At 41.9% G+C, this 25,508-nt stretch overlaps 1 protein-coding gene across 3 annotated transcripts in view; it reads right to left on the bottom strand.

Moving 5' to 3' along the window:
• Positions 1 to 2,438: 2,438 nt before the first annotated feature.
• MND1 (meiotic nuclear divisions 1) overlaps positions 2,439 to 25,508 on the bottom strand; it is an 81,621-nt gene continuing 58,551 nt past the window's right edge. The window contains exons 8-11 of one of the 3 annotated variants that reach the window (XR_002123859.1): positions 23,465 to 23,564; positions 5,659 to 5,838; positions 4,657 to 4,713; positions 2,439 to 2,773 (exon numbers count right to left, since the gene is read on the bottom strand). Coding sequence is in view for 1 of the 3 variants with exons in the window: in XM_019641167.1 (XP_019496712.1) it covers positions 25,484 to 25,504 (21 nt within the window). In the remaining 2 variants the exon portion in view is untranslated. Of the gene's footprint in view, positions 2,774 to 4,656; positions 4,714 to 5,658; positions 5,839 to 11,566; positions 11,677 to 23,464; positions 23,565 to 25,468; positions 25,505 to 25,508 lie in introns of those variants that run through there. The other 2 variants (XR_002123860.1, XM_019641167.1) reach the window with 2 other exon arrangements.

Below are 25,508 nucleotides of genomic sequence, written 5' to 3'. Positions count from 1 at the left end.
CGAGGTAAGTTAACCTTGACATATGAGTTAAGTCATATGAGCCCCACATTGTTAGAGGAGCTCCCCAAACTAATGCCATATATCAAGTTCCATAACCAGATAGGATCCTAATAATAGTATTTCAACAACACTTATGTGACTTACCCATCTAAACGGTCTAAATGCAATGTTGGAAAATATGTTTCACGACCTTGAACAAGGCATTTCCCCGCCCTGGGCCTTTTTTTCTTGCCTATAAAATGAAGCCATAAAATGATATGACCTCCCAGGTCCTTTCCATGTGTAACACTGAATGACTTTCTGCTCAGACCTCAGCACGTGAAAGCAAGAAGCTTGAACTTTTTTATTCATCATTGCTTACTACTTCAAAATCCACTGAGTAAAGTAACTTCACAGCTTCCTGAATCGGCACGCTTTCAGATTACAGTCATGTTAACTTTGGCACTTAAAGTTCAAATAAAAAATTGCCAGGTCAGCAGCAGGGAGCCAGATGTTAAGGAGAAGAAGTGATAAAGGGGGACGTGTTCTTTCCTTAGGTGCAGACCTGGACTGCCAGCCGAGGGCCACTCGGCAAAGTATACAGTTGGTTGGATCTAATGTCCAATTTGTGGGGCCTTGGGCAAGTTACTTAACTGTTCTGTGCCTTAGTTTCTTACCTGTAAAATGGATAGAATAGTCTACCTGAGAAGTTGTGGCAGAAAAATAAGTGTCTATAAGCCTAGAGGAGTGCCTGACCCATAGTAAATGCTACATAATGTTGTCTTGTTGTTATTGTTGTTCCCTACGTTAAGAAAAAAGGAGAGCCTGAAGAAGGGAAACCTGAGCCTATATGGGCACTGTGGGAGAAGAGCGCAGGAAGACCCATAAAATGCTACCGAGTCAAGTTTACGCGGGGCCAGTGTGAAACAAATGCTCTTGTCTTGTGAAGATGCCCCCATTTCAGTTCTTCCCTTTAGACATATGCTTGAATTTCAGGCTCCCGAGCCAAGTTAGGGCTTCCTGCCTTTCCCTCCAACTGCCAAATAAAGCGGACCACCTACTGAAAAAGGAACATCTCAGGTGAGATCTGATCTGTTTCTCCCCTTATACTCCCCCTCCCACTTCAAGGAAGAACAATCACAGGGGCAGACACTTACACAGGGAGGCTAAGGCACTTCCCCAGGTCACAGCGCTAAGTGGTGGGGCCGGAATTCAAGCCCAGGCAGCCTGGCTCCAGTGTGCGCCTGGGGGCTGGGGACCACGACATTCTGCTGCAGCACAGACTGCATTCAGCGTGTGTGTGTGTGTGTGTGTGTGTGTGTGTGTGTGTGTGATCTGACTCTGTCTTGTGCTAACTTAGGCCTTCTATACACCTCCCTCAGGAAGAAAGCGCAGGCTAGAGATCAAGGAGGGCCTCGGCCAGCGCAGTAAATTAGTTCCATGCAACTCACAATCGTCCTGGTACTCAGGCCATGGCAACCGCGCAGGGCAGCAGGTCCTATTACTCCGGAAGAGAAACCAGGCACACAGGAGGCATGGAACACAACCTGAGGCGAGGCAGCTGCCAACAACAGCACGGAGGTAACAGCAGGAGCAACCCAAACTGGAGCACAGCTGTGAGCCTAGGCCTCAGGCCGGCAGGAGGCAAAGGAGCAGAATCACAGACAGCGGGTGTGCGACCCTCCACAGAGGCCATGCTGCTACTGCATGCAGCCAGGGCGCTGGAAAGGAAGCCTCCACCTCCCTGAGCATCTGGGTCCCCAGACAGCAGGGAGAGGTGCAAGATACAGGAGAAAGAGCACTGTCTCCCACTCGGGAGGTGCCAGTCCCAGCTGGCTGGCTGTCCTTGTCTGCCTCTCCACGGCCCTGTTTCCTCTGAGAGCACACACACTGAACTAGAAGGTGTGGGTAAATGACTTGGAGAGGTGAAGGCTGTAAATTCATTAGAGACTTTGGCAATCATCTGTGTGAGGAAAGAAGTATCTAGACGGGAGCAGTGGTGGCCAGTTTGCTGAACAGCAACCAAGAGTCCCCCCCCCACCACCACCACCACCAATGGGTAGGCACATGCTGAGTCAGCCCAGCAGAGAGGAAGAAATTACCCATCCCAGTCCCCGGGGAAATTATTCTTGCTGTTTGTTAAAGATTATCTCAGTCCTGAAATTTTATATTGATAGATCAGCCTCATTAGAAGTGCAAATCAAGATAACTGCAGTATTGTTTTATAGTGACTACATTAAAAACCACCCAAAAAAGCAATTATGATAAAACCCAGCATTGGTTTTATCATAAGAAGCCCACTTTCACAGTGCCAAGGACAGGACGAGTCAGTCCTTTTTCTCAAAGGCAGCCTAAATACAAAATAAGAGCCATAAAACTGGCCAAAACCTTTGATACATTAATTTATTTTGAGAAAATAATTTTCATTAAAGTTATTTCACAAGGTATTTACAGCAATGTTATTTGTAATAGCTCCAAACGGGAAACACCCCCAAATAAATCCACTACATGGAAATGGCAAAGATAACTATGACAGATGCAGTGAAAAACCATACAGTACTATGATGTATATATAAAGGGTTTTTAAAATATGTAAAAAGAAAACAGTACTCATACATGAAGTGAGAGCAGAAGGGATTTCTAGGCAATAAAATTGGGAGAGGGTGGAGGAGAGCATTTTCTTTGGTCAGAACATGGAGTTCATGAAGGCGGAAGGTAGATACAGCGCCTCCTGAAAGGTGTGTGAGTGCCAGGATCAACATGGATGAGGTGTCTTGAACCCAGACCTGAAACACTTGAGAAGCCATACAGTCATAAACAATTAGTTTACACACTTTTTCTATCAAATGATTTAAATTTTTCAATTGCAAAGGGAACATCTGTACACGGTTTAACAGGACACTAAGTAGACGACTGTAGCGTGGGTCCCTCAAAGAGCAGGTGGGTGAGGGGCAGAGCTGGTGACCTAAATGGGAAAAGGCATCACTGATTGCACTTTTCTCTGCTCTTTGTGAGCAGATATCTAAAGATATCTCTGAGGCAGGAAGCTGGTACACAGGCCAGTGGCTCAGAAGGAGCGGGGCTCTGGGCAGGAAACGGCTAAGACAGACTTGCTAGTTGTCAGAGGAAGTTGATGTGATGAAGACAGGACCTTGGGAAAACGTTGCTCAATTATTAAGACCAAATACTTCAGCTCACCTCTGAAGAAACCCAGATGGTATCTTAGAACCAAAAGGTAAGAGGTCAAGCACATTAGATGAAGTAATGTGTGTAGAAGCACTTTGCCAGCTGAGAAATGCCTCATAAATACTTGCCCTGGAGACGAGGGCTTCATTCTAAAAAACACTGCACAGACAGCCAGTGTGTTTCTTAACTGTAATCCTCAATCGTGGATGGTTTTATAAGTTCTTATAGTTCTAATTCTGAACAAGTGATAGTAAAATCATCTTTCTTCTGTTTGAAGCTATAATTTTGTCTTAACCATTTAATCATGTTGGTTCTTTTCAGTAGCTTTTTAGTGAGCTATAAGCCAGCGATAATAGATCATGTGGTGAATTAGTAAAATAGTTCAAAAACACCAAATCAACTGTGATTGGCCCAATGATTTTTTTTTACTCTTAATATTTTAATTCACACGACCATTCATTCATTCATGATCATCACAAGAGAAGCGTTGCATCTACGTAAGTCGGATAAAAGTATAAGCCAAAGACAGGTCTTGAACACTATAGACTTAGAAAAGAGAAATATGAAAGAATTATAAACCTTTCTGCTGAGCTCAGTGAGCAAATAATTTACATCTTTGCAAAGAACATTTGATCTTGCTTGCCTAAGCTTAGCACTTGGCTCCGCGGAGCCTGCTGAACTGTGCTAGCTACATGCCTGCACTTACACGCACTTACATGTCTCCTTAATGCTTGGCTCACTGGGGCCAAGAGTCAGCTTCTACCTCGGGCCTCAGGGATATCAAGTTTCAACTCCCAGTGTGTGAAGCTTGTCTACCTCCCCTCGTGCCTTATTAAAATGAATACTTTCCATTTGATTTTCTTCTCCCAACCACTGGGTCTTGGGGTGTTCTCTTTCTCTGCTGGTGTTAAACATTACCTATATCATCAAGCCCCGCTGGATGAAGGTAGATAGCAGCGCTTCTGAGACTACATACCAGTTTGTCCATGTGATGTAGTCCCGTTTCATTTTTGATGGCCTTCATTTAGCATTTATCCCTGGGGCTGGGTTTTGTGTTGCCTTTATAAACACACACACACACACACACACACACACACACAAACACACACACACATACACACATACACAAATACACACAGCCTGGTTCTTTTTAGGCACTTCTCCAGCTGTGAGTTAGCAAGGCTTCCTGCTAATGGGGAGACAGACAGAATTACAGCTCCAAACATTCCCCTGCCACTGATCCAGAACATGTGTTATCATATCACACGCTGTAAATTGACTCCAACGCCCTGCCAACAGGGCACAGGCTGCATTCCAAATATCTCAGGACTGGGACTGTGGTTGTAAAACAGAAATATGCCATGGTTCCCCCTTTAATTTGGTGTAAGCATGGGTACAGTTGCTAAACATTTTTGATGCTTAGAATGTGTTTTGTTCTGAAAACATAGAACAGCCTAAAAAATCTCTATAACTGAGCAACAACAGACTTACCTTGAAGAGCCCCAGTCCCCTCCATTGTTAATGTCACATCCAATCTCTTGGTGAAGGCTGGTTACAAGGAAATAGGGTAAGACGGAGGGAAACTCACATTTAAGATAATAAAGTGACTCTCATTCAACGGATGGGAGACATAAACAGTCTGACTATGATGGTCTCATGGGAGTAGAAGTCTAGGATTTCAAATGCTATATAAACAGTTGCAAAATCTCTGCAATTACTCTAGAAATGAACTCCTAGCACAGATGGCAATGTAAGGAATAAACATACATTTTAAGTTCCATGCTATCCCATGTAGACAACCTGAGTTACTATCTACTCATTCTGTATTCGAAATAAGTGTGTAGATTAGCGAACTTCTGTTTCTTTTTGTGACTGTTAAGGTCTGCAGCGTGAGAGTGGGGAGAAGAGAGTGTCACTAGCAACCTGGCACTGGGAAAGTTGTGGGGATAAGCAGGGTGTTGGTTGAATCTCCTCAGAAGTCCCCAGCCCCAAAATGTCTTAAAAGCACCAATTTGGTTACCATGGTGATACCATTTCATACCAATAATTTCACCTGACAAGGTCTCTATTGTTTCTGCACTCTTGAACGTTAGCCCATCCCACAATTCTTTGATCCAACTCTTCCTCATTAGACTCTAAGAAACAGGCACATGTGCACACATAGGAACAGGGAGTTAATACTTTGTGACAAATGGGCAAATGCCAGAAGGTGAATTGCCAGAGCAAGTACTCAAATTTTATAGAAGAGGGCTCTGCATATTTTCAAATTAAATCTCATTATATATGGGAGAATGCTAGTATAATGGTGGTAGTGGCCTGGTTCTCCCCAATGTATTAGCTAGTGCTAACCAATAAATACAATCTGGCCAGCGGCATAATCACCCCAAATTATTTTCAAGTTGGCCTGGGATAATGAAGGCATTATTCCACTAGCCTTTGGGGGGAGGCCTGGCTTCCAGGACCAGCTTGTGGTCAATCAGCTAAATGACTTACTCTCTAGGTCTCCAGATCTTTAACAGCGAGATGGGGACGCTGGGTTGGTGTTGCCTCCTGGAGATCTCTCCTAGGTCTCAAATCCTGTGATTCTTTTCCTTGTTGGCCCTTTCTTCTCTGAGGTGAAAGATTGTGCTGTGCATTACTAGGTGGTTTTGCTTGATCTTGTTAATTTAAAACCTTTAAGGAATAAAAACAATCAAGTTCAGTGGAAGAGTGTATATTATCAAAATAAAGGAACTCTAACCTTTATATAATTTTAAAAAGAAGTAATTATGTCTATTTGGGAGAAGCGATATGTACTATTATAATAGGAAAGAATTTAAGTCTGAGTTTAATAGGTGTTTTCATTTCCTGAAAGCCAAATTATGAACAATGGCTTTAAAACCAGATTGAAATTCTATAACAATAAAGGTGGATTCTTCTTAAATAGGGGTCTATCTATTAAAAGACATATGTCTGTATATTAAAAATCCCTCTTGAGTGATGTCCTTGTTTATTTCTACTTGTTCTATTATAACAGATATCATGGGCAGCATTTTCCTGCAAAAGCCACTAACTATAATATAAGCACCTGCATTTGTTGACTTGAGTCCCAGGCCAGAAAGCTGGCACTCTCAGGAAGGAAGGAGGTCTGCTCTGGTTGGCTGTGAGATGAGAGTATTCAAGAACCATGTGTGGAGGGGCTGGTGATGTTTCTCCTGCCCAACCTCAAGAAGGGGTTTGGTGGTGGTAGTGTAAGCAGCAGACGAACAAGAGTGATTTTAAATAGGGAAGTGAAGGCAGGAAAGAGTGAAGGAAGAAATGAAGGCACCTCATTGAAAAGGTGATATTTGAGCAGGAGTCAACCTTGCAGCAGCGCAGAGAAGAGCATTCCCGGCAGAGTCCAGCCAAACCCCTGTGGCAAGAGGGTGCCCACAAAAGGCCAGCGTGGCTGGGGTAGTGTGACAGGGAGGGTGTGGAAGGTAAGATCGGAGAGCAAGGAGCAGAGTGGGTGTTAGGCAGATTGTCCAGTGCCTCCACGGGCCATGTCGGTGCTCTGAAATACAGTTTTACTTCGCAAAATGATGGGGAGTCGTGTGGAGTTTTAAGCAGAGTGGCCTGATCTGAGGCGCATTTCAGGGGGAACCCTCTTTCCAGCTGCAGTTGCTGAGAGTAGACTGCATGATGCAAGGATGAAACCAACCACTCTGCAGGATAATGCGGTTATCTAGTCTAGATGGTAAAGCAGCTTAGACCAGGCGGTAGCAGTGTAGGGACTAAGAAGTAGTCAGATTCCAGGTATGTTTTAAAAGTAGAGTCAAAAGATTTCCTGGCTTACCGTATTTCCCGAGGTATAAGACGTTCCCATGTATAAGACGCACCTTAATTTTGGGGCCCAAAATTTGAAAAAAAATGTATTACATAAAGTTATGAACTCAAGTTTTAGTCATCATAAAATTCATACAACTCCTCATCACTGTCAAAACTCCCAACCATTAGCTTGTCCTCATCTGTGTCTGATGACGAATCACTGTCTTCATATATTGCCTCGTCCTCAGTTCCATCTATGGCATTTGAAATGCCACACTTCTTAAAAGACTTGACAACGATCTACAACCACTGCATAAGATGAACCCAGGTTTTAGACCCCAAATTTTTCGAAAAAGCGTGCATCTTATACATGGGGAAATACGGTAGGTTAGGTGTGGGAGGGGGAAAAAAAGAACCAAGCATGACTCCTGGGTTTTGGGCCTGAAGCAACCAGAAGAGTGGAGGTGCCACCAACTGAGATGGTAAAAAAATGAAACTGCCGACTGAGTCACCCACAAATCTGTGTTTTTCTCTTGTTTCAAAAAATGATCAATTTGCTAAAATAGCCACTGTGTCATTCCAATTATCGTTCCAATTTATACACAAGCTTGTTCTTTTGTGCTCACATCATTCTCCCTGCCTGTAACAATCCACCTCTTCCTTCCTCTCTCTGCCCAACACTAACGGGTTAGTTCAAGGTTAGTTCAAGAAGCCTGCCCTGACCATATCCCCAGCAAAATACCTCTGCTATTGTCTTTCATGTGCTTCTGTAATGATCTATTTTAATTACATGCTATTATTCATGGAACCACTGTTAACTCTGTTCCATGAATGACTATTTTACCTTAAGTTCTTACATTCTTCACCTTCTTTCTCCAGTTTTATTGAGATATAATTGGATATATAACATTATATTAATTTCAGATGTATAACATAATGATTCAATATTTGTATATAATATGAAATGACCACCACAATAAGTCTAGTTAACATCCATCATCGCACATAGTTACAAATTCTTTTCTTATGATGAGAACTTTTAAGATCTACTTTCTTAGCAATTTTCAAACATACAATACAGTATTGCTCACTGTATGTCATGCTGTGCATCACATCCCCAGGACACATTCAAGTTTGTACCTCTGACCACCATCACCCACTTCCCCCACCACCCAGCCCTCACCTCTGGCAACCACCAATCTGTTGTTCTCTGTACATTCTTCAACTTTTAATTCATTTACTCATCTTTTTCACCAAGAGTTCACTCAAAAATGACACCCTGACATGACTTACTACTGCCGTGTTCCAGGGTTCTCTTGTGCCTGTAAGCCCTGCCTCATTCACTCTGCCTGTGGTTCCTCTCCTTGGGTCACCACCAGAAACTGCTTAGACTGCTCATCATCACAAAACCTTCAGACATTTCAAGACAGTTAACAAAGGAGAGGGATTCTGAAAGCTTCATTGTTCTGCTGCTCTGACTCAGGCTTTTCCCTCTGTATCGGGCTGGCTCCCGCACCTGGGGTTTCGTGTGCAGACACTTCAAGGGCTGCTGGTAAACTCCTGGATGAGCTGACTCCACAGAAGTGCCTGCATGACCTAAAACTGCATGCAGTCAACTCCCAGAGACGCACTGCTGAGCCTGGAAGAACCAGCTCACCGCTCGCAGTGCTAGAAGTTAAAGAATTTCTGAAAAGCTAATTTAGTGTCATTTCCACTTACTTGGGCCTATGTTGGTTTTTCGATATTTCTGTAACAGGAAAAAAGTCATTAAACTTACGAAAGGGGAAAGGGGATCTCAATTTCCCCAGGGCCTCGTTGTTTCTCTTCTCTCTCCATGTGAACTGGGTCTCTCACCCAATCAAGTGACTCCAACTCCCACACCCCAAACTATACTTCTGGCCCCAACTTCTCTTCTCGGCTTCGTAGTACAGACCAGTACTCTCCCTGGCAATGTGTAGGCTCCTCAAACTCCAAATATTCAAAACTGAATTAATCATCTCTCCTCGTGTTTCTCTTCTTGAATTTCCTATCTTGGTTTCTTGTACAATGTTCAAACCAAACCAGAACTCTTTCTGTTCTCTAAATACTATGAGTGCTACTCTGCATTTTCTCTTAAATGTCTGGCCCTCTACTCCCCACTCACAAAAGGACCAGTAGTTGTTACCTCTAACCCCTCGTTACCCCCGTTCATCGCTACGTTGCTGCCAATGATCTCTCTAAAACGAATTATTTCCCTGCTTTAAAACTTTGAATGGGCTTCTACTGCCTACAGAATGAAGTCCACATTCCTTGCAGAGCCTACAAGGCCCTCCACACTTTGGTTCTTGGCCACGCTTCCAGTATTCCTTTATTACCACCCCTCGCCCCAAGTCATGCCAAACTCCAGGAATGAACTAGCTGCATTCCCTAAAAATCCCACTGAAGTCCCCAATTCCGTGTTTTTGCTCTGTTGTTCTCTCTTCACATGTAGTACCTTACCTTTCCTTTCCTTGGCATTTCTACTCATGCTTCAAGATAAAAAGATGTCAATTTATTCTTTCAAAAGTAATTACAGCAGTGATCTCTCTGCCAAGTAGTACGTGAAGCTACCCTAATTCATGTAACAGGCAGTCCCTGCCCTCGAGGCACATCAGAGCGGTAAAACCAGACAGACGGAGGAGCAGTGGCTTTTATAATTACACCAGGTGACAAGTGCCATGGGGCCCAGTCCTTACTCAGTGCTGCCTTCTGCGGTGCTCTCAGGTAGAGTTGGTGACCTTGTCTATGTTCCCCCATGCAGAGAGTGTCACCCTCTCGACCTGTGTCTCCTTCAAGTAGACTTCATCACCCCTTTTTTGATCTTACTGGTCTTTGTATCCCTAGCACATCTAGGTAAATCGTAGGTACTTGGCACATGTTGCAGGACCAGGTGGCACTTCCCAGGAATACTGAGCTCAGAGCCTGTGTTCCTCCCCAGGACACACCTAAATGGCAGTGAGCACCAGGAACAGCAACCGTGGAAACCACATCCTGGAGTCCTCATGAGGCTCGAGAATAAACATCACTTCTCTCGGAAACTTTCTAGACCATGTTTTATCACACCTTTTCCCCCTAGAGAATCTACAATGGCTTCCTGTAATGACATACGGAATATAACTGGGATACCAAGGTGCTGATTCCTCTATTTCCAGCCTGATGGTGGAGAGAGACGAATGTTGCCCTGAATTGGCAAAGAAGGGTCCCAACTCATTCCCTTAATTCGATTCACTTAGATTAATGAGACTGTCTTCTGACACAAATGTGCCCTGGGGCAATGACGCCTATCAGTCATCTATTTAGAATACAGTATTTTAACCAAGTAATTTGCAACATTTAATGACTATTAAGTACTTGGTGACTCTGGCTTAAATATGTATGTATATGGCAGGGTGATCTGAGGGTTTTCCAATTCTGACAATTGGAAACTTTACTTAAAGCACATTGCTAAAAGGGGTACTTTTAGGACAAAGTGTAGTTTGAAGGAAGACAGGCTTGTTCTGGGTCTGGCTGTATCGGTGTACAGTACTGGGGGCATTAAGAGGACACTGGACAGTTAGGCTCATGCCCATATGGGGTGACAAGCTTGCAGAAATGCAGGGAGGAGCAGACAAAAGAGAATTCCTTCCTTCTTTCCTTCTTTTGCTTTCCTTTCCTTTCTTTTCACTTAATTTTTGTTTAGTATTCTGATGATATGCCTTCTTTACAAGCCATTCGTAAATCATTTGGGGTTGTCACAGCCCAGATAATTTGGTCAAATTGAAACCCAAACAGGCTTTCATCTTCCCTACTTGGTCCACATCCTCACCTAAGGTCAGAAGTTACCCTGGCTGTCACTTACCATATGGGCCCCTGCTTCCACTTTTGGATTATTCTGCTTATTAGGAGCTAGTGTCACTTCTCTAACACCGACCCATTCCTCATGCATTTATCCAGTCAACAATTATTCACCAAAGACATTTACGGGACGATGCTGGGACGGGCCACGAGCACCTGTGAGCAGCAAAACAGTCTTGACGCCAACTTTGTTCTTGTCCAGGTCCCCTTTCCTACATTAACCCTTCATTAATAGCTTCCCCACCACTTTCTGAACAACAAAGCAAATCAACCAGCTGACATGAGCTATGACAATGGCCAGGATACTGCAAGTCCAGTCTGCTCTGAGAATGCTGATTAGCATCCCCACTTCTGTACAATACTGCCATATTGTTTCAAGGGTAAGGAACTAAGGAAAGAAATGTTTTTCTTAGTCTGAACTGAAGTTTTAAGATAAGACCTGAGGTGGTAGACGGACAGTGGGGCTGAGAGTGAAAGTCAAGTGACGGAAAAAAACAAAACTCAACAGCTCTACAGGAGCAGTAACTCCTTCTCACACTAGTGATTCTAACCCAGAAATGGCTTCTGGTAAACTTGGTGACTTCTGTTTTTATTCTAAGTTGAGTTTACAGACGCTATGACTAGGTTTCAAAACTAAAGTAATATAAATAACTTTGGACAGGGTTCAGAGAAGAGCCACTGTGAGAACCACCATGAGTTAAGTGTGGGCAAAGGTATCTATTAATAGATTTTTAAAAAGTAAAATCACTTAGCTTGACAGAGAGAAAGTTTAGGATCAACGTAGTAGCCATCTTCACTGGATACAGGGCCACAGGAGAGCAATGGAACAGTCGGAAAAGGCCATGGTCTTCAAGCTGCTCCATTTCAGAATCTCTATTTTTTTAAAAGGGGTGATAGAATTACTCAAAATTTTAAAAATTTAAAGTGAAAACAAATGAAAAGTTTCTAAATACATCCACAGTGACTTAATAAAAAGTAAGAAGGAGCCTCTGTATTCAGAGTGGTAAAGGTTTTTAAAACTACCCATAAAATCTACTTAACTATACACCTAAAAATGGTCCAAATGGTAAGCTTTGTTATTTATATTTTAAACACACACACACACAAATCCATGAAAGAAAGCTAGAGCTAACATGTTTCCAATTGCTAAATAATGTCACTTTTAAGAAAGTTCATATTTCACAGCACTCAAAATATACTAACTCGCCTGTTTTTCTAAGACTTTGGTAATATCCTTAGTTTTCCTGCAAATGCAAAGGGCTCTTTAAAAGGAGAAATGGAAAGTGTTAGAAGACAGACTTTTGACTTGAATCCAGCTGCAGAGTGATAAGACCTAATGGATGATCTCTGCCTCCTTGATTGGCCTCTGTGTAGAATTTCAGTCAGGGCTAGGGGGCAGTGTGCCAGTGAAGTTGGTTGGGTGGGACAATGGTTTTTTACATCAGGCAAAAATGTCCCTAAGAACTGAGTCTAGAAATAGGAATTCCTTCTTCATTCTCTAATTTTCCCCTTCTAGATCTTCCTTCCTCCACTCCCAAAGTTAGATCTCCCTTCCATTTTCACTCATAGACCAATCAGTGGTCAATTCACTTGTACACTGAAGCTGCAGGGGGCTGTATACAATTTCCTTCAACCATATTGAAGAGGAAGCAAAAACACTTTCTTGCCCTGCTTGAAAACAGAGGTCTTGACTTGTTTCAATCATCTGGAAAATAATTTTAGATTAAAACAATTCATGATGACTTGTGAGGAACATGAAAGCACTCCCTCAAAAGAAAATCTATCAAAAAATCTTTATGAAATTAAAAAGGACTAAAAACTGTAGTGTCTCCCATGTCCTTTTTGTAGTTCCTTTGCGTTATAACCATAGGAACCACGTGTATGTACTGACTGTATGTAAACACTCATATTTTCCTTTTTTTTTAGCTGAGCCATCCTGTTACCTATTGGCAGCTTAGCGGCAGCTCAGCTCGGGCTGGGCATCAAACCGCTGTTGCTCAGAGCTCAAACTCTTGAGCGAGCTCTTAACCAACTGAGCCACTCAGCCAGCCCAAACACACTCATATTTTCTTAGGCTTCTGCTCTGGGCAGGACAAGATGGGCCAGTGGATTATTGATAATTCCTGGTGCTGCCTAGGTACTGTGTTGAACAACAAAAATTTCTGAGTCTAAGGAGTTTGAAAGATTATTTTTAGGACCAGCTGGTCATTTCAAAATGCAAAGTGAAACTGATCAGGCCTTCCCATTACAGACACCCTACAGTGAATTTAAAAAAAAAAAGAGGGGGGCGATTTTTTGCTTTTGGGGGAATAAGGTCAAAAGCCACCTTTATGGCAATTTTGGAGCTGATAAGAGAATATTATTTCGGTAAAAGGCATAGACTTTTGAGATTAAGGTTAGAGCTGAGAGGAGAAAAGTTATTAATTTCTTTAATTCGCTTTATCTAAAGACCAGACCCCAGCTCAACACTCAGAACAAAAATGCCCAAAATCTGGGTCCAAAAAAGGTATTCCTACATAAGGAATTTGACCTGCAAGAGCAGAAGCATGGCTCCTCCTAGCTTTTGCTCTCATATATTCCACACAGAAAACCATTATGGGAAGCAGAGGGACAAGGAGAAGGAGAGGGGAAGCAGAAATCAAAGGGTCTGGAGATTAGCTAAATGGAGAGGGCGGCCTGTATTTGGTCTCTTATCTCTGAGATTAAAAAGAACCCATCCCAGAAATTGAGAGGACTTTGAACAGTGCTACCTGAAGCCCAGCTCCAGCCTCCTTTTGCCCCATAAGAAATGCTAAAAAGCTTATTCACTGCTGTGGCAGTTTTCAAAAAGTGATATGAATATATGCACTTTTTCTTTTTTTAGAAAAAGAAGATTCTTTGTATCACGCCTACCACTTAAAAAATATAGATCCATTCACCTTTAAAAAGTAAGAAAATTTTGACACATGCTACAACATGGATGAACATTATACTAAATTAAATAAGCCAGTCACAAAAGGGCACTGTATGACCCCACTTGCATGAGGTACCTAGAACAGTCAATTCATAGTCACAGAGCGTGGTTGCCAGAAGGTGGGGGAAGGGAAGACGGAGTCCCAGTTTAAAGAGGTACACAGGCTCAGCTGGGAAAGATGAAGAAAGTTCTGGAAATGGATGGCAGTGATGGTTGAACACCAATATGAGTATACTGCATGCTACAGAACTGTACACTTAAAAAATGGTTAAAATGGTATATTGATTATGTGTATTTTTCCAAAATTTAAAACATTTTAAAATACGTGTAGGTCCTCATGTGGTGACAGTTTTCCAAGCTGACAAACATCTTTTCTAGATGTTTTAATGTAGTGTAATCGATGTCTGGTTCCCAAAACATAGTGTGAGAATCATAAATTTAGTTGCGCTCTCACCTGGGCACTTGAGAGTGACTTTCTCAATCGCACCTGCAGTTTGCAGGCTGCCTGCTGCAGGTGGAAGTGCACCAAGTATTTTTACAATCAGCTTTGAGTAACAGTTGATTAAACACTTGGAAGACACTGCTTTCCTCCTGATTCCCCCCCTTTGCCCTCCCGCATGAGCCCCACATAAAAAGTGACAGTTTGTCATTTCTTTTCTTCTTTTATAGGTATTAGCATCAAAGTTGGATGGGAGCTTTATTCCTCTACCGAATGCAAACAGGCCACATTCCACTCTGGGAACTTCCCTCATTCCATTCCAACCCAGGTAGGCAACAGACTATTGAAGACCTGGCATCTTCTGCAGTCACAGTCAGGGGCTAAGGTGCAAAGGGGCATTTCCGGCATCTCTTCCTCCTAATATGGTTGCTTCTTGGGGGAGGAATGTGGCAGAGCACCTAGGAAATAAAGCCTTCTGGTCCCCAAGTTCCTCTTTCTATTTCTGTATGTTTCACTTCCCCTCCCATCAGAAATCCCCATGTGGTGGCAATGCTTTCTCCTCTCCCTTCCCTGTCATTTCCCTTTCATTTCCCCCTGACACCTCTGACCTTAAGATGGAGCTTGTCCCCATCTCCCTGCTACCGCTACTTTCTCAGTCTTCACATCTTGAGTTCCATTTTCCCCAAGGTGTTGGCAGGCTGTTTCTACAAACACAACTCTCTACTTTCAGGAGTCACCTTCATATGTGCAATCCCGTTTGGCTATTCCCAGTGAGTTTTCACACGGCAGACATTGGGTAAGGGAGTCAGGTCTGCCTTCGGGCTGCTCTCATTTGGTCCTTACCATAAGACGTAGGCGCGGAAAAGGAGGTGGCCTCTTCTGTGCAGACGGACTTCTCTGGTACTCTCTGGCTAGTCAAAGGGGGATTTCATAGGGAACACTTGACCTCCCACTGTTTCTTGGAACTACAGGTCCCCATCTCACCTCAATGGTGTATTTTGTGAAAATAGAAAAAAATCCCAAAACATTTAGAAGGAATGCAATACTCACCCATTATCCATGATTTGCATTTGTAGTTTCAGTTACCCATGGTCCAAAAATATTAAATGGAAAATTCAAGAAATAAACATAAGTTTAAAAAAACAAAAACAAAAGAAAAAAAAGTTTTACTGGGTAAGCTCCCTCTACAGCCTAAAATCTCATCAGGCCCTTTGCTACCTGTCAAAAATCCCAATCCTATGCAAGCTTCTGAATGTCATCTCCATTGACTGTTTAAATGACTCTAAGTTGGCACTGAGAACCCCATCCGTGTCTTTTCATTGTAGAGTGCTGGCAAGGTTAACCCTCATTCACTCATACGCTATGTTCCCGAATGTGTACGATTACCTGGATATGCTAAACTGAAGTGTATTTCTGCACTTGATACAAAAGAAGAGTTTGCTCTTTGTAGCAGTTATAAATTTCAGCCCACAAACTCATTTTTGCAAGAAATAGAATTTTACTTCCTATATCAACTTATTTTCCATTTCAAGCCTCCATCCTGTAGGATGGAAGATTTAACCTCAGACCTTTTGGAGGCTCTTCCCTTCCTGTTTCCCAAGATTGTGCCACAGCTCTGGGGTAGTATCAAGGATGTGTACATCTGGTCCTCTGTTCAAACAAGTTACGTGCTGCCTAGACGTCTACTGAGGTTCGGCAGCTCTTGGTTGCCCCAGTGCCACGTTTGGGACATGTGAATCCTTGCCCATTGACACACTTCATAGCCATTTCCCTCTGGGTCTTGCCTTCTTAACAGTATAGCTAAGAAGCAGTGTACAGACCCCCTCACTCTTAGGGCCCCCAACTTCCCCTTTGCTCTTCCTATAGGAATTTCTTCTAATAGCAGGGAAATTTTGCCTTCATGTTTCTGGCCAAGACATTTGGACTATGCCCACTAATCCTCCCCACACCTTTCTGTCTTTGAACCAACAGTTTAACTGTAACCAGGAATCCACTACCCTTTTTACCTCTCAGGCCACTGGGGAAAAAAGGCAGGATTTCTGCTTGCCTGGCTTTGTCAGTGAGCTGCCACTAAAACAGCGAGCTCAAAGCCACACCTGAAAAGTAAGATAAGGAACACCCCAACTATCAGTCAGGTCACGTTTTCAGCAGCAGGTTTTGAACACAAACAATGAATGTGGTAGTTACTAATAATTTTTAGATATCGACCTGATTAAAGAAAACCCTTCTCTCTCCAAAGGAGCTGTCAAGTCTATATAAAATTGTATATGTAGAGTAGAAAGCTTTATTTCTCTGAAATGAGTTCAAGAGTTATTCAAACTCTCTTATCTGAAGAAAACCAGCCAGGCGTTTCTAAGTTTATGGATAATGTCCCCTCTACACTTTCGGACAGCTGAACGTGCCCAAACCTGTGGCTTACTTACTAATTTTTATAACTAAGAAAGTGAAGCAAAGTATGAGTAATTACAAACATCTAACATGGTATAGAAAACCTATTTTTACTCAGTAGGCCTCTAAGAGAATCAATCATCCTGCTTTCATCCTAAATTTCATTCCAAACTCAAAATTACTCAAGCTTTTTATTTTTATTTTTTTTCCCTTATTTTTGATTTTCTTTTTGTGTTTTATCAAGAAGATAAATGATGGCACAGGGCTGTGGCTATGACAGCTTCTCACATTCATTTATCGATTGATTCTGTTGTTATACAAGTTGCTACTTCAGGAGCACTTAAAAATAATTTTGTTTTAAAGACATTAATGAGAGTGTGAGCTCTGAGCAACAGGGTCGCCGGTTCGATTCCCCGCCCAAGCTGAGCTGCCACTGAGCTGCCAACAGGTGGCAGGATGGCTCGGCTAAAAAAAAATAAAATAAAACAAATTAAAAAAAGAAAAATAAATAAAGACATTAATGTATGTGCATATATGAACTTACAGTTTACAGAATGCTGATATCCATTATCTTTTTGGATCCTCATAATCACTACAAGGGGTGGTTTTCTAAAGGGTCTTTTAATAGTAGGTGCAGCTGACATTTGCCTACAGATAAGTGCTGAGCCAAGGGCTTCCTTAAAGAGGGGATTCCCAGAAAGTTCTCTGGAGCAGTGAAAAAGATATCTAACATCTGCATATTAGGGTAACTGTAACACCTCCAATTTTTTTTAAAGGTTTTATTGGGGAATTGGGGGAGGGGAACAGTGCTGGGGAATTGGGGGAAGGGGAACAGACAAGTTGCTGTCCTTTTTATTCTTCCGTCTAGTTGTGGAGGACGTCGCTTCACTGGCCCATGTTGATATTATCACTGCAGTCTTCCCTGGTGAGGCAGATGGGTCGGCGGCCTCTGGACGGCCACTCATGGCGGCTCTTGGCAACTCATGCAGGCTGCCGGCCACACACAGTAGCCCATGGCAACCCACTGCAGCAAGGGCTGCAGCCCACACCGTCGCCAGCGACTCATGGCAGCCCAGCTCCAGGGGGAGCTGTTGTTCAGCATCTTAGCTGTAGAGGGCAGTGTCACTGGCCGTCATATGTGGGATCCGAACCAGGGCCCTCTGGCGTCCCAAGCCAGCTCTTAACCATCGTGCCACTCGGCCGGCCCTATCGCATCTTTTAAAATGACTGCTTTTCTGTATTTTATATAATATACACAATATTATGTAATAACAAACACACCTGTATCGGCATGTAGGATTAAAATGTTTTATTGACATAGGTACATAATGTAAAAAGTTTTGTGGTCATTACTCTATACAGTAGTCAGGGTGGTTTTAAAAAATACAGATCTGGGGCCGGCCGAGTGGCGCGATGGTTAAGAACTGGCTTGGGATGCCAGAGGGCCCCAGTTCGGATCCCACATGTGAGGGCCAGCGACACTGCCCTCTACAGCTAAGATGCTGAACAACAGCTCAACCTGGAGCTGGGCTGCCCTGAGTGGCCGAGGACAGCGTAGGCTGCAGCCCCTGTGGCAGTGGGTTGCCATGGGCTACCGTGTGTAGCCAGCAGCCAGCGTGAGCGGCCCAGCCGCCGCAGTGAGCGGCCATCCAGATGCCGGCAACTGATGTGCCTCGCCTGGGAAGAGCGCAATGATGGTGCCAGCTTGGGCCAGTGAAGCAACGTCCTCCACAGCTAGACTGAAGAACAAAAAGACAGCAACTTGTCTGTTTCCCTTCCCCCAATTCCCCAGCGCTGTTCCCATCCCCCCAATTCCCCAATAAAAATCTTAAAAAAAAAATACAGATCTGATCGTGTTAATTCTTTTGCTTAAACCGCTCAATAGCTTCCCATTGTCCAGAGTCTCAGGTCTGTGACAGTTCCTACAAACCCTGAAGGATCTGTCTAGTTCTCTGGTTCCCCTACAACCGACTCCCTTTCCTGGAAACGGGGCCCTGTCTCATTGACTCTGCCCTCCTCCATTAAAGCCCTGTGTTTCCCCATGGGACATCTTCACTCACCCTGGTCCCTCTGCCTCCATGAAGCTTTAGGTCTTGTTTTTAATGTCATTTTCTTCTCTGATACCTGCACACCCACACACCAATCCCACGCCAATCTAATAGGTCCCTCGGGTAAACTCTCAGCACCCTGCATTTTCAGTCATGGTACTTACTACAATTGCTATTGTATACATATAGTATTTTGTTCAGTGACTTCCACACTACGCCATAATTTTCATGAGAACTTGTTTACCACTGTAACCCCTGACACCTAATAAGTACCCAATAAATATTTGTTGAATGCAGGAGTGAATTAAAGTACCAGCAGTCACCCCCTCACTCACTTCCTAAAAGTTAGGGAGACTGGGAGGATCCTCAGATCATCATCTCGCGGAATCTCTGGCCTGTCTGGCCTTTCTCATGCTCATCTGTCTTGCTCCGAACCCTTTACCTTTAGGACTCAGCCCCGACTAACCATCTTTTTCTCTGTGAAGCCCTTTGAGCACCCCTGGACAGTTCCTCTTTCACGTGGACTCCCAGCACCCTCTGAAAAGCTTTACTACAGTACTTATTGATATGTATCTATTTCCAGTTCTGTTTCTACACCCAGACTATCTTCAGGACTTGGACCTTGTTATTTATCTTTGTGAATGGTATAAAGGAGGCATTTCAAAAGTGAATGGAGATCTCTGGTGTTCCAAGAATTTCTTTTGTAGAAAAAAAAAAATCCACCTTGCTTAATTTACATAATTCTCAAAAAGTTACAACTATCACTTAGAACAAGGCCAACTGTCTGGGTGAGGTATCTTCATAAGCCTATTGTGATATATGAAATGCTTATATCCTACCCTTTTTGAGAACTGGCCTTGTCAAGGGGGTGGAAAGAGAGAATTAACAGTCAGCCTAGTTCTGCTCTTTTCTTCTCCCTCTTAGAAAAATTACTTTAAAAGAGAGAGAGTGACTCAGGGACTGCGTGTAAACCTGGAACAAATAGCAAAGAGTACAATGGAAGTTGCTTTTCTCTACGTACACAAGGATATAAAAAAGAGAAGAGAAAGGAAAGAAGACACATACCTAATGCTCTTTGTGGTAATTCCACAAAATGGAAACATAAGAGAGTTAGAAACGCTCTCTTGGGACTCGTGACAGGATGAATTTAAAACAGGGCAGGTAATTGGCTTTCTGTTAGAACACCAACCTCATACACAACATTTACATTCATACCTCTTCCTCCCTGAATAACTCTGTCCCACTCCCAGTTTGATTGATCCATTTGGTATCTACCAGATTCTACAAATGGGAGATGCTTAATCTTAGCCCCTGAGCTGTTTAACTTTTAAGCTTGGATCCTAATAAGGGTTCGACTTGCTCACTTCAGCACTGAGAAGTGCTGTGGAACAGTTACCATACATGGGCAGAGGAGCTGCGCAGAGACGAGGGGAGGGGTGGGGAGGGGAGCTGCTTCAGCACAGCAGTTACATAACCACAAGGGGAGCGCTGCAAAAGGAAAGGCTTCTCTGCCTTCCTTAAAAATATTAAACTCTAAAAATGTCTAAAAGACACCTAACAAGAACATCTGAACTGCTGGAGTTAGTAGCTCAAATATACTCAGGCCCAGAACATCAGTTCAATCTGATAGGTTTATGGGGCTGCTATTTTAAACAACTTTAGATGGCTTGGTGTCCTCAAGCAACAGTTATGGAACTGTATGTGCAGTATGTTTCAGTAAGAGCAGAAGAAATGTCATTTCCTTTTTCATTGACAATGACTTATGAATGCTGACCTACAGACAGTCCCCAAACGAGTTGCGTTCCAATAGTTCATTTCTAAGTCAGTTGTTAGGCACTTGGAACATAGTTTCCCATAGAAACAATTTTAGACGTAGGGGTTTGGATTTCCAGATATGGCCAAAGAAGCCAATGTACCCATAAGTCATTTTACTAAGGACCCTAACCACCATGTCTAACAATGCTTTTCTATGAGGACATGTGTCCTGACATCTAAGCTGGGATTCCTGGCTCATCTTCACTTGTCCTGGAAGGAGTGGACAATGCCCTGAATACAGAGGCTCCCGGCCGGAAGGTGGTGGTGGTGGTGCAGGGGAGGCGGAGGTGCAGGAAAGCAGGCTCCCCGAGCAGCAGTAGAGCAAGGACAAGGTGAGAGTGAGGTCTGCTGGGTCCAGGCCCTGGAAGGCGGTGCACCTGTGACAGTGAACTGTCATTGTATTTGCACTGAAGAGTATTATATTTTCTCTGCCAAGAACTTCCTCAATGTTCAGGATGATGTAACTACCTTCTATTGAGTATGTACTTTGTGCTACAGCATAGTGCTAATTGCTGTGTCTACATTATTTCACTTAGTTCTCCAAACAAACTCAACCTCTGTGGGGCCCACTGTTTTATCTGCATTGAGAAAGAGGGCATGAAGGCTTAGAGACATGAAGTAACTTGGCTAAATCAGCACGTAGAGCCAGCACTTGAACCGAAGCTTGTTTGACTCCAAATCCTCTATTCCATACTGTTTTCCAGGAAATCAGGGAACACTTCTAATAGCCTATTGCTTCGTTTTCCATTTAAGAAGCTTTAATTGGGCCGGCCGAGTGGCGCGATGGTTAAGAACTGGCTTGGGACACCAGAGGGCCCCGGTTCGGATCCCACATATGAGGGCCAGTGACACTGCCCTCCACAGCTAAGATGCTGAACAACAGCTCAACCTGGAGCTGGGCTGCCATGAGTCGCTGGCGACGGCGTAGGCTGCAACCCCTGTGGCAGTGGGTTGCCATGGGCTACCGTATGTAACCAGCAACCAGTGTGAGCAGCCAGCAGCCACAGTGAGCACCCGTCCAGAAGCCAGCGACTGATCTGCCTCGCCCGGGAAGAGTGCAATGATGGTGCCAACTTGGGCCAGTGAAGCAACATCCTCCACAACTAGACTGAAGAACAAAACGACAGCAACTTGTCTGTTCCCCTTCCCCCAATTCCCCAGTGCTGTTCCCATCCCCCAAAACCCCAAATTAAAAAAAAAAAAAAAGGTAGTACATGACCTGTAGAAATTTTAAATAGCAATGATTGACATATATATATATATATATATATATGGTTTTTTTTACTACTTAAAATAATTATGATTACTTATTAAAATACAGTGGTGTTTCCCAGTGTGGATTTATTAAACAAATATCAAGAACTGGAGTCCAAAATAGAAACAGTAATTTCCAGAGGTGAACTCACCCAGCATCAACTTTCTATCTATGGCTCTAAACCCTAAAAAGTGTGGATTTCGGTCGGTGAGGTGGATACTCCTCTTAACCTAACACCCTGTACACTCCTCTCCTTGGCTTCCCTCGCAACTTTATCAGTACCGTTTGTGTGGCTGCCTCGTTTACTCGATTGGAATTCTTTGAGGCAAGGACTACAGAGCTCATTTATCTTTCTGATATAATGCCTGGAAAATTTGAGATTAAATGAATTCTCATGATTTAATGGAGAAAAAGGTGTGTTGAATGAATGTGAATAACATGTCCCAAGGAATGACCTGAACAACTTAGCTAAACCCTAGGGTGTCAGAAATTCAGGGGAAAGAATGGTTTTTTATTCTATCTGGTAAATATAGTTTGGTGAAACACTGTAGGGATAGTTAGGAAAGATCAGGCAGTAAGGAGGAAAAGTGAAGAGACTGGGGCGAGGGGAAGAGGAGAAAAATGAAGTAAGACCTTGGAGCAACCAGGACGGAGTTGGATCATGGACAATAGTGGAGAAGTTGACTTAACAGGAAGTGCGGGTGTGAAAACAATTGTGTGTGTGTTTTGGGGGGGGTGGGTGGGTAGAGAGTTGAGATTATGCTTGAAGGGCTCAAATTTAAAACAACAAAAACATTTTTTTATTAGAGAAAATTGAAGAAAGTGGGGTTGAGTAGAGAAGCCTAAATGTTTGAAATAGTTACAGGGACTGAGAGGAAAAGCTGATTGAAAGTAACGGCTGCCTTATAGCCTTTCTGGAATAAGGCCAATTATGACTTTAAGTAAAAGCCTTGATAAGCAATGCTGAGAGTCTATTTGAGGCTGGAGATTATGAAGTTGTAATTCTTTTGTGTCAAATACTACCTGAGGTGCTCTGAGCTTACAGAGATGAAAAATCAACATGCCCTCACAAGGAGCTTTTGTCTAGTAGGGAGAAAGTCATCTGATCCTTCAAAATATATTTAGTTACAATATTTCCACCTTATTCACTCGTAAATTGGTCTTATTACAATATAGTTAACATTGAAATATAATATGGCTGTCACTGATTCTAAATGCTCTGTTCTTAACATGAGAAAAGTTAAGCAACTTCTTAGATATTTTCAGTTATGGTTATGTCAAATAATTATGATATACTTTATTTCCTGAACCTGTGCTAAGTCAAATGTTGACACCATTCCAAAAAAGAAGTTACCTTTCTGGATCCCTTAAGGAAACTGTTGTTATTAAAAGTATATTTTTATCTATTAAAAACAAATAAATAGACCATTTCAATCGCTGTAGATACAAACTGATTTTATGAGGGTACTTAAAAGGCGAAATATTTGTTCCAGTTGACCTGTGAATCAAACCAAATCTGCTTGGGTGGAAACTTGCTAAGCAAGTTAAACTCAGTCAGGTGTGGGTCCCCAGAGCTCTCACATAACACAGAAAACACATGTAAGCAAGAAGTACGTTTACTTAAACACGATAACAACCACAACTGGACAGAAAAAAATTACACATCTGTTCAACTGAAATGTGTAAAAAGTTCCCATAGTTACTTTTCAAAATGTTATGAGGAACACGATGCCTTCCAAGTTCAAGCTAGCAAAATAACTCACCCTTTCTGCAGCTGATACATCCTCCAGATTGGTAAGGTGTATTTTACAGGGGTGTCTCAAAAAGCATTTGGGTTTTTACTTTTGAGAGCCAATCTTTAACCTAAAAAAAATTTGAACATTAATTATAAATTTTTTTTGTCATTAATAAATCCCAGCTAAAAAGCAGTATTTTTTTACAAATCTGTTTTTGATAATAGATTCCCAGTTCATGTTATATAAATCTTTTTAATAAAAAAAATACTTCAAGTTCATTTCTGAAAACCCATGGAATAAACAATTTGAAAAATCCTTAACACCATTACTCTTCCTCTTGTTTTCTATAAAATTCAGCTGTCTTATACTTCACATATTCTTTTTAGAGGATCAGCTCTTTTTTGAATAGGCACTCTTTTTTTGATCAAGGAATTCATCCTCAGAACTTCTACAAATGTGCAAACAGATATGTTTGGAAATGTTCTTTGAAAATATTGTCTGAAATAGCATGAAACTGGGGCTGGCCAAGTGGTTGGTTAAGAGCTCACTCAAGAGTGCAAACTCTGAGCAACTAGCAGTTCGATTCCCTGCCCGAGCTGAGCTGCTGCTGAGCTGCCAACAGGTGGCAGGATGGCTCAGCTAACAAAAAAAAGTAAAACTGAAATAGCATGAAACTGAAAACAAGCCAATGTCCAGCAATCTTAGTATATCTTTATGAAGAAATACTACACAGCAAGTAAAACGAACTTTTTGAAGAAAACCAACTTTTTGAACTTTTAAATGAAAAATAGTGTTGATATATATGTACAGAATAATCTAATTTTTGTTTTTGTTCTTGTTTGAAATTATCATTGAGTATCTTTAGAGACCAGATAGTCCCAATATTATATAAATTGTTTCAGAGCAAATGAAGGAAAACTTCCCAATTTTTAAAAAGAAGCAAGTATAATATTGATACCCAAATCTATAAAGACAACAATAAAGAGAAAAAAATTATAGGCTAGCATTATTTGTGAATATTTATGCAAAAATTCTAAATAAAATGTCAGCAAATAGACTCTAACATCACAGTAAGAAAATAATTCACTATGACCAAGTAAGTTTATGCCAGAAAAGTATAGATGGGCTGAGCGTTAGGAAATATATTAATCATTCACCTTATTAATAGATTTAAGGAGAAATCATAGCTTATCTCCATAGATGGGGGAGAGCCTTTGATAAATTCAACCATTCCTTATACAAATACAGAAAATAGAACTAGATGAATACTTCGTTAACATTATAAATTATGTTATAAAAAGCCAGCATTTTAGTGAATGCAGAAATACTAAAGGCATTCATCCCTAATGTCAGAAACAAGACAAAGATGTCTCTATCTCTACTACAGTTTTATAAGTGGTATTAACCAATGCAATAAAATAAAAACAATGAGGAGCCTAAGAATTAGAAAATAATGAAAACTATGTTTATGATATGATAGGATACCTGAAAAACTTCAGAGAATGAATTATGAAACAAACTCAAAACAAAAAAAGATAGAATATAACATTAATATGAAAAAACCAATGGCTTTCAAATACATAAATAATGAGTTAAAAAATAAGATGGAAGACAAAACTCCATTTACAATGGCAACAAAAAAGATAAAATACTTAAAAAATATGAAAATTCTATGTGAAGAAAACCATAAAGCTACTGGAAAAAACTTAAAAGTATGCTTGAGTAAAGGAAAGACATCTCTTGTTCTCGAACAGGATGTGTCATCATTATCAAGCTATCAGTTCTCCCTGTTAATTTTAAAAATTTAATTCAATCTCAGTTTTAAAAAAATAACACCAGGATTTTTTTTTTCTTTGGAGGAATTTGAAAAGTTGAAATTAATGTTTGATTTCAAGTCAGTTTGTCGACTTGGAACTAAAGTGGGACTTAAAGAAAAAAGCTATATGCTGGCATTCCTCTAAGAAATGAAACCACTACCACTGAGCCAGCCCTACTCACCTCTAGTTGATTTGCTGCCCTGTGAAATGAGTACTTCTGCTTGATAAATCATCTGGTTTCCAAAAGAAGCTGA

This window comes from Hipposideros armiger, unplaced genomic scaffold (genome assembly GCF_001890085.2).
Source record: "Hipposideros armiger isolate ML-2016 unplaced genomic scaffold, ASM189008v1 scaffold_58, whole genome shotgun sequence".
Lineage (NCBI taxonomy): Eukaryota > Metazoa > Chordata > Mammalia > Chiroptera > Hipposideridae > Hipposideros > Hipposideros armiger.
The sequence above is the reverse complement of the archived record's forward strand: the minus strand, read 5'-3'. Positions and strand labels throughout refer to the sequence as shown.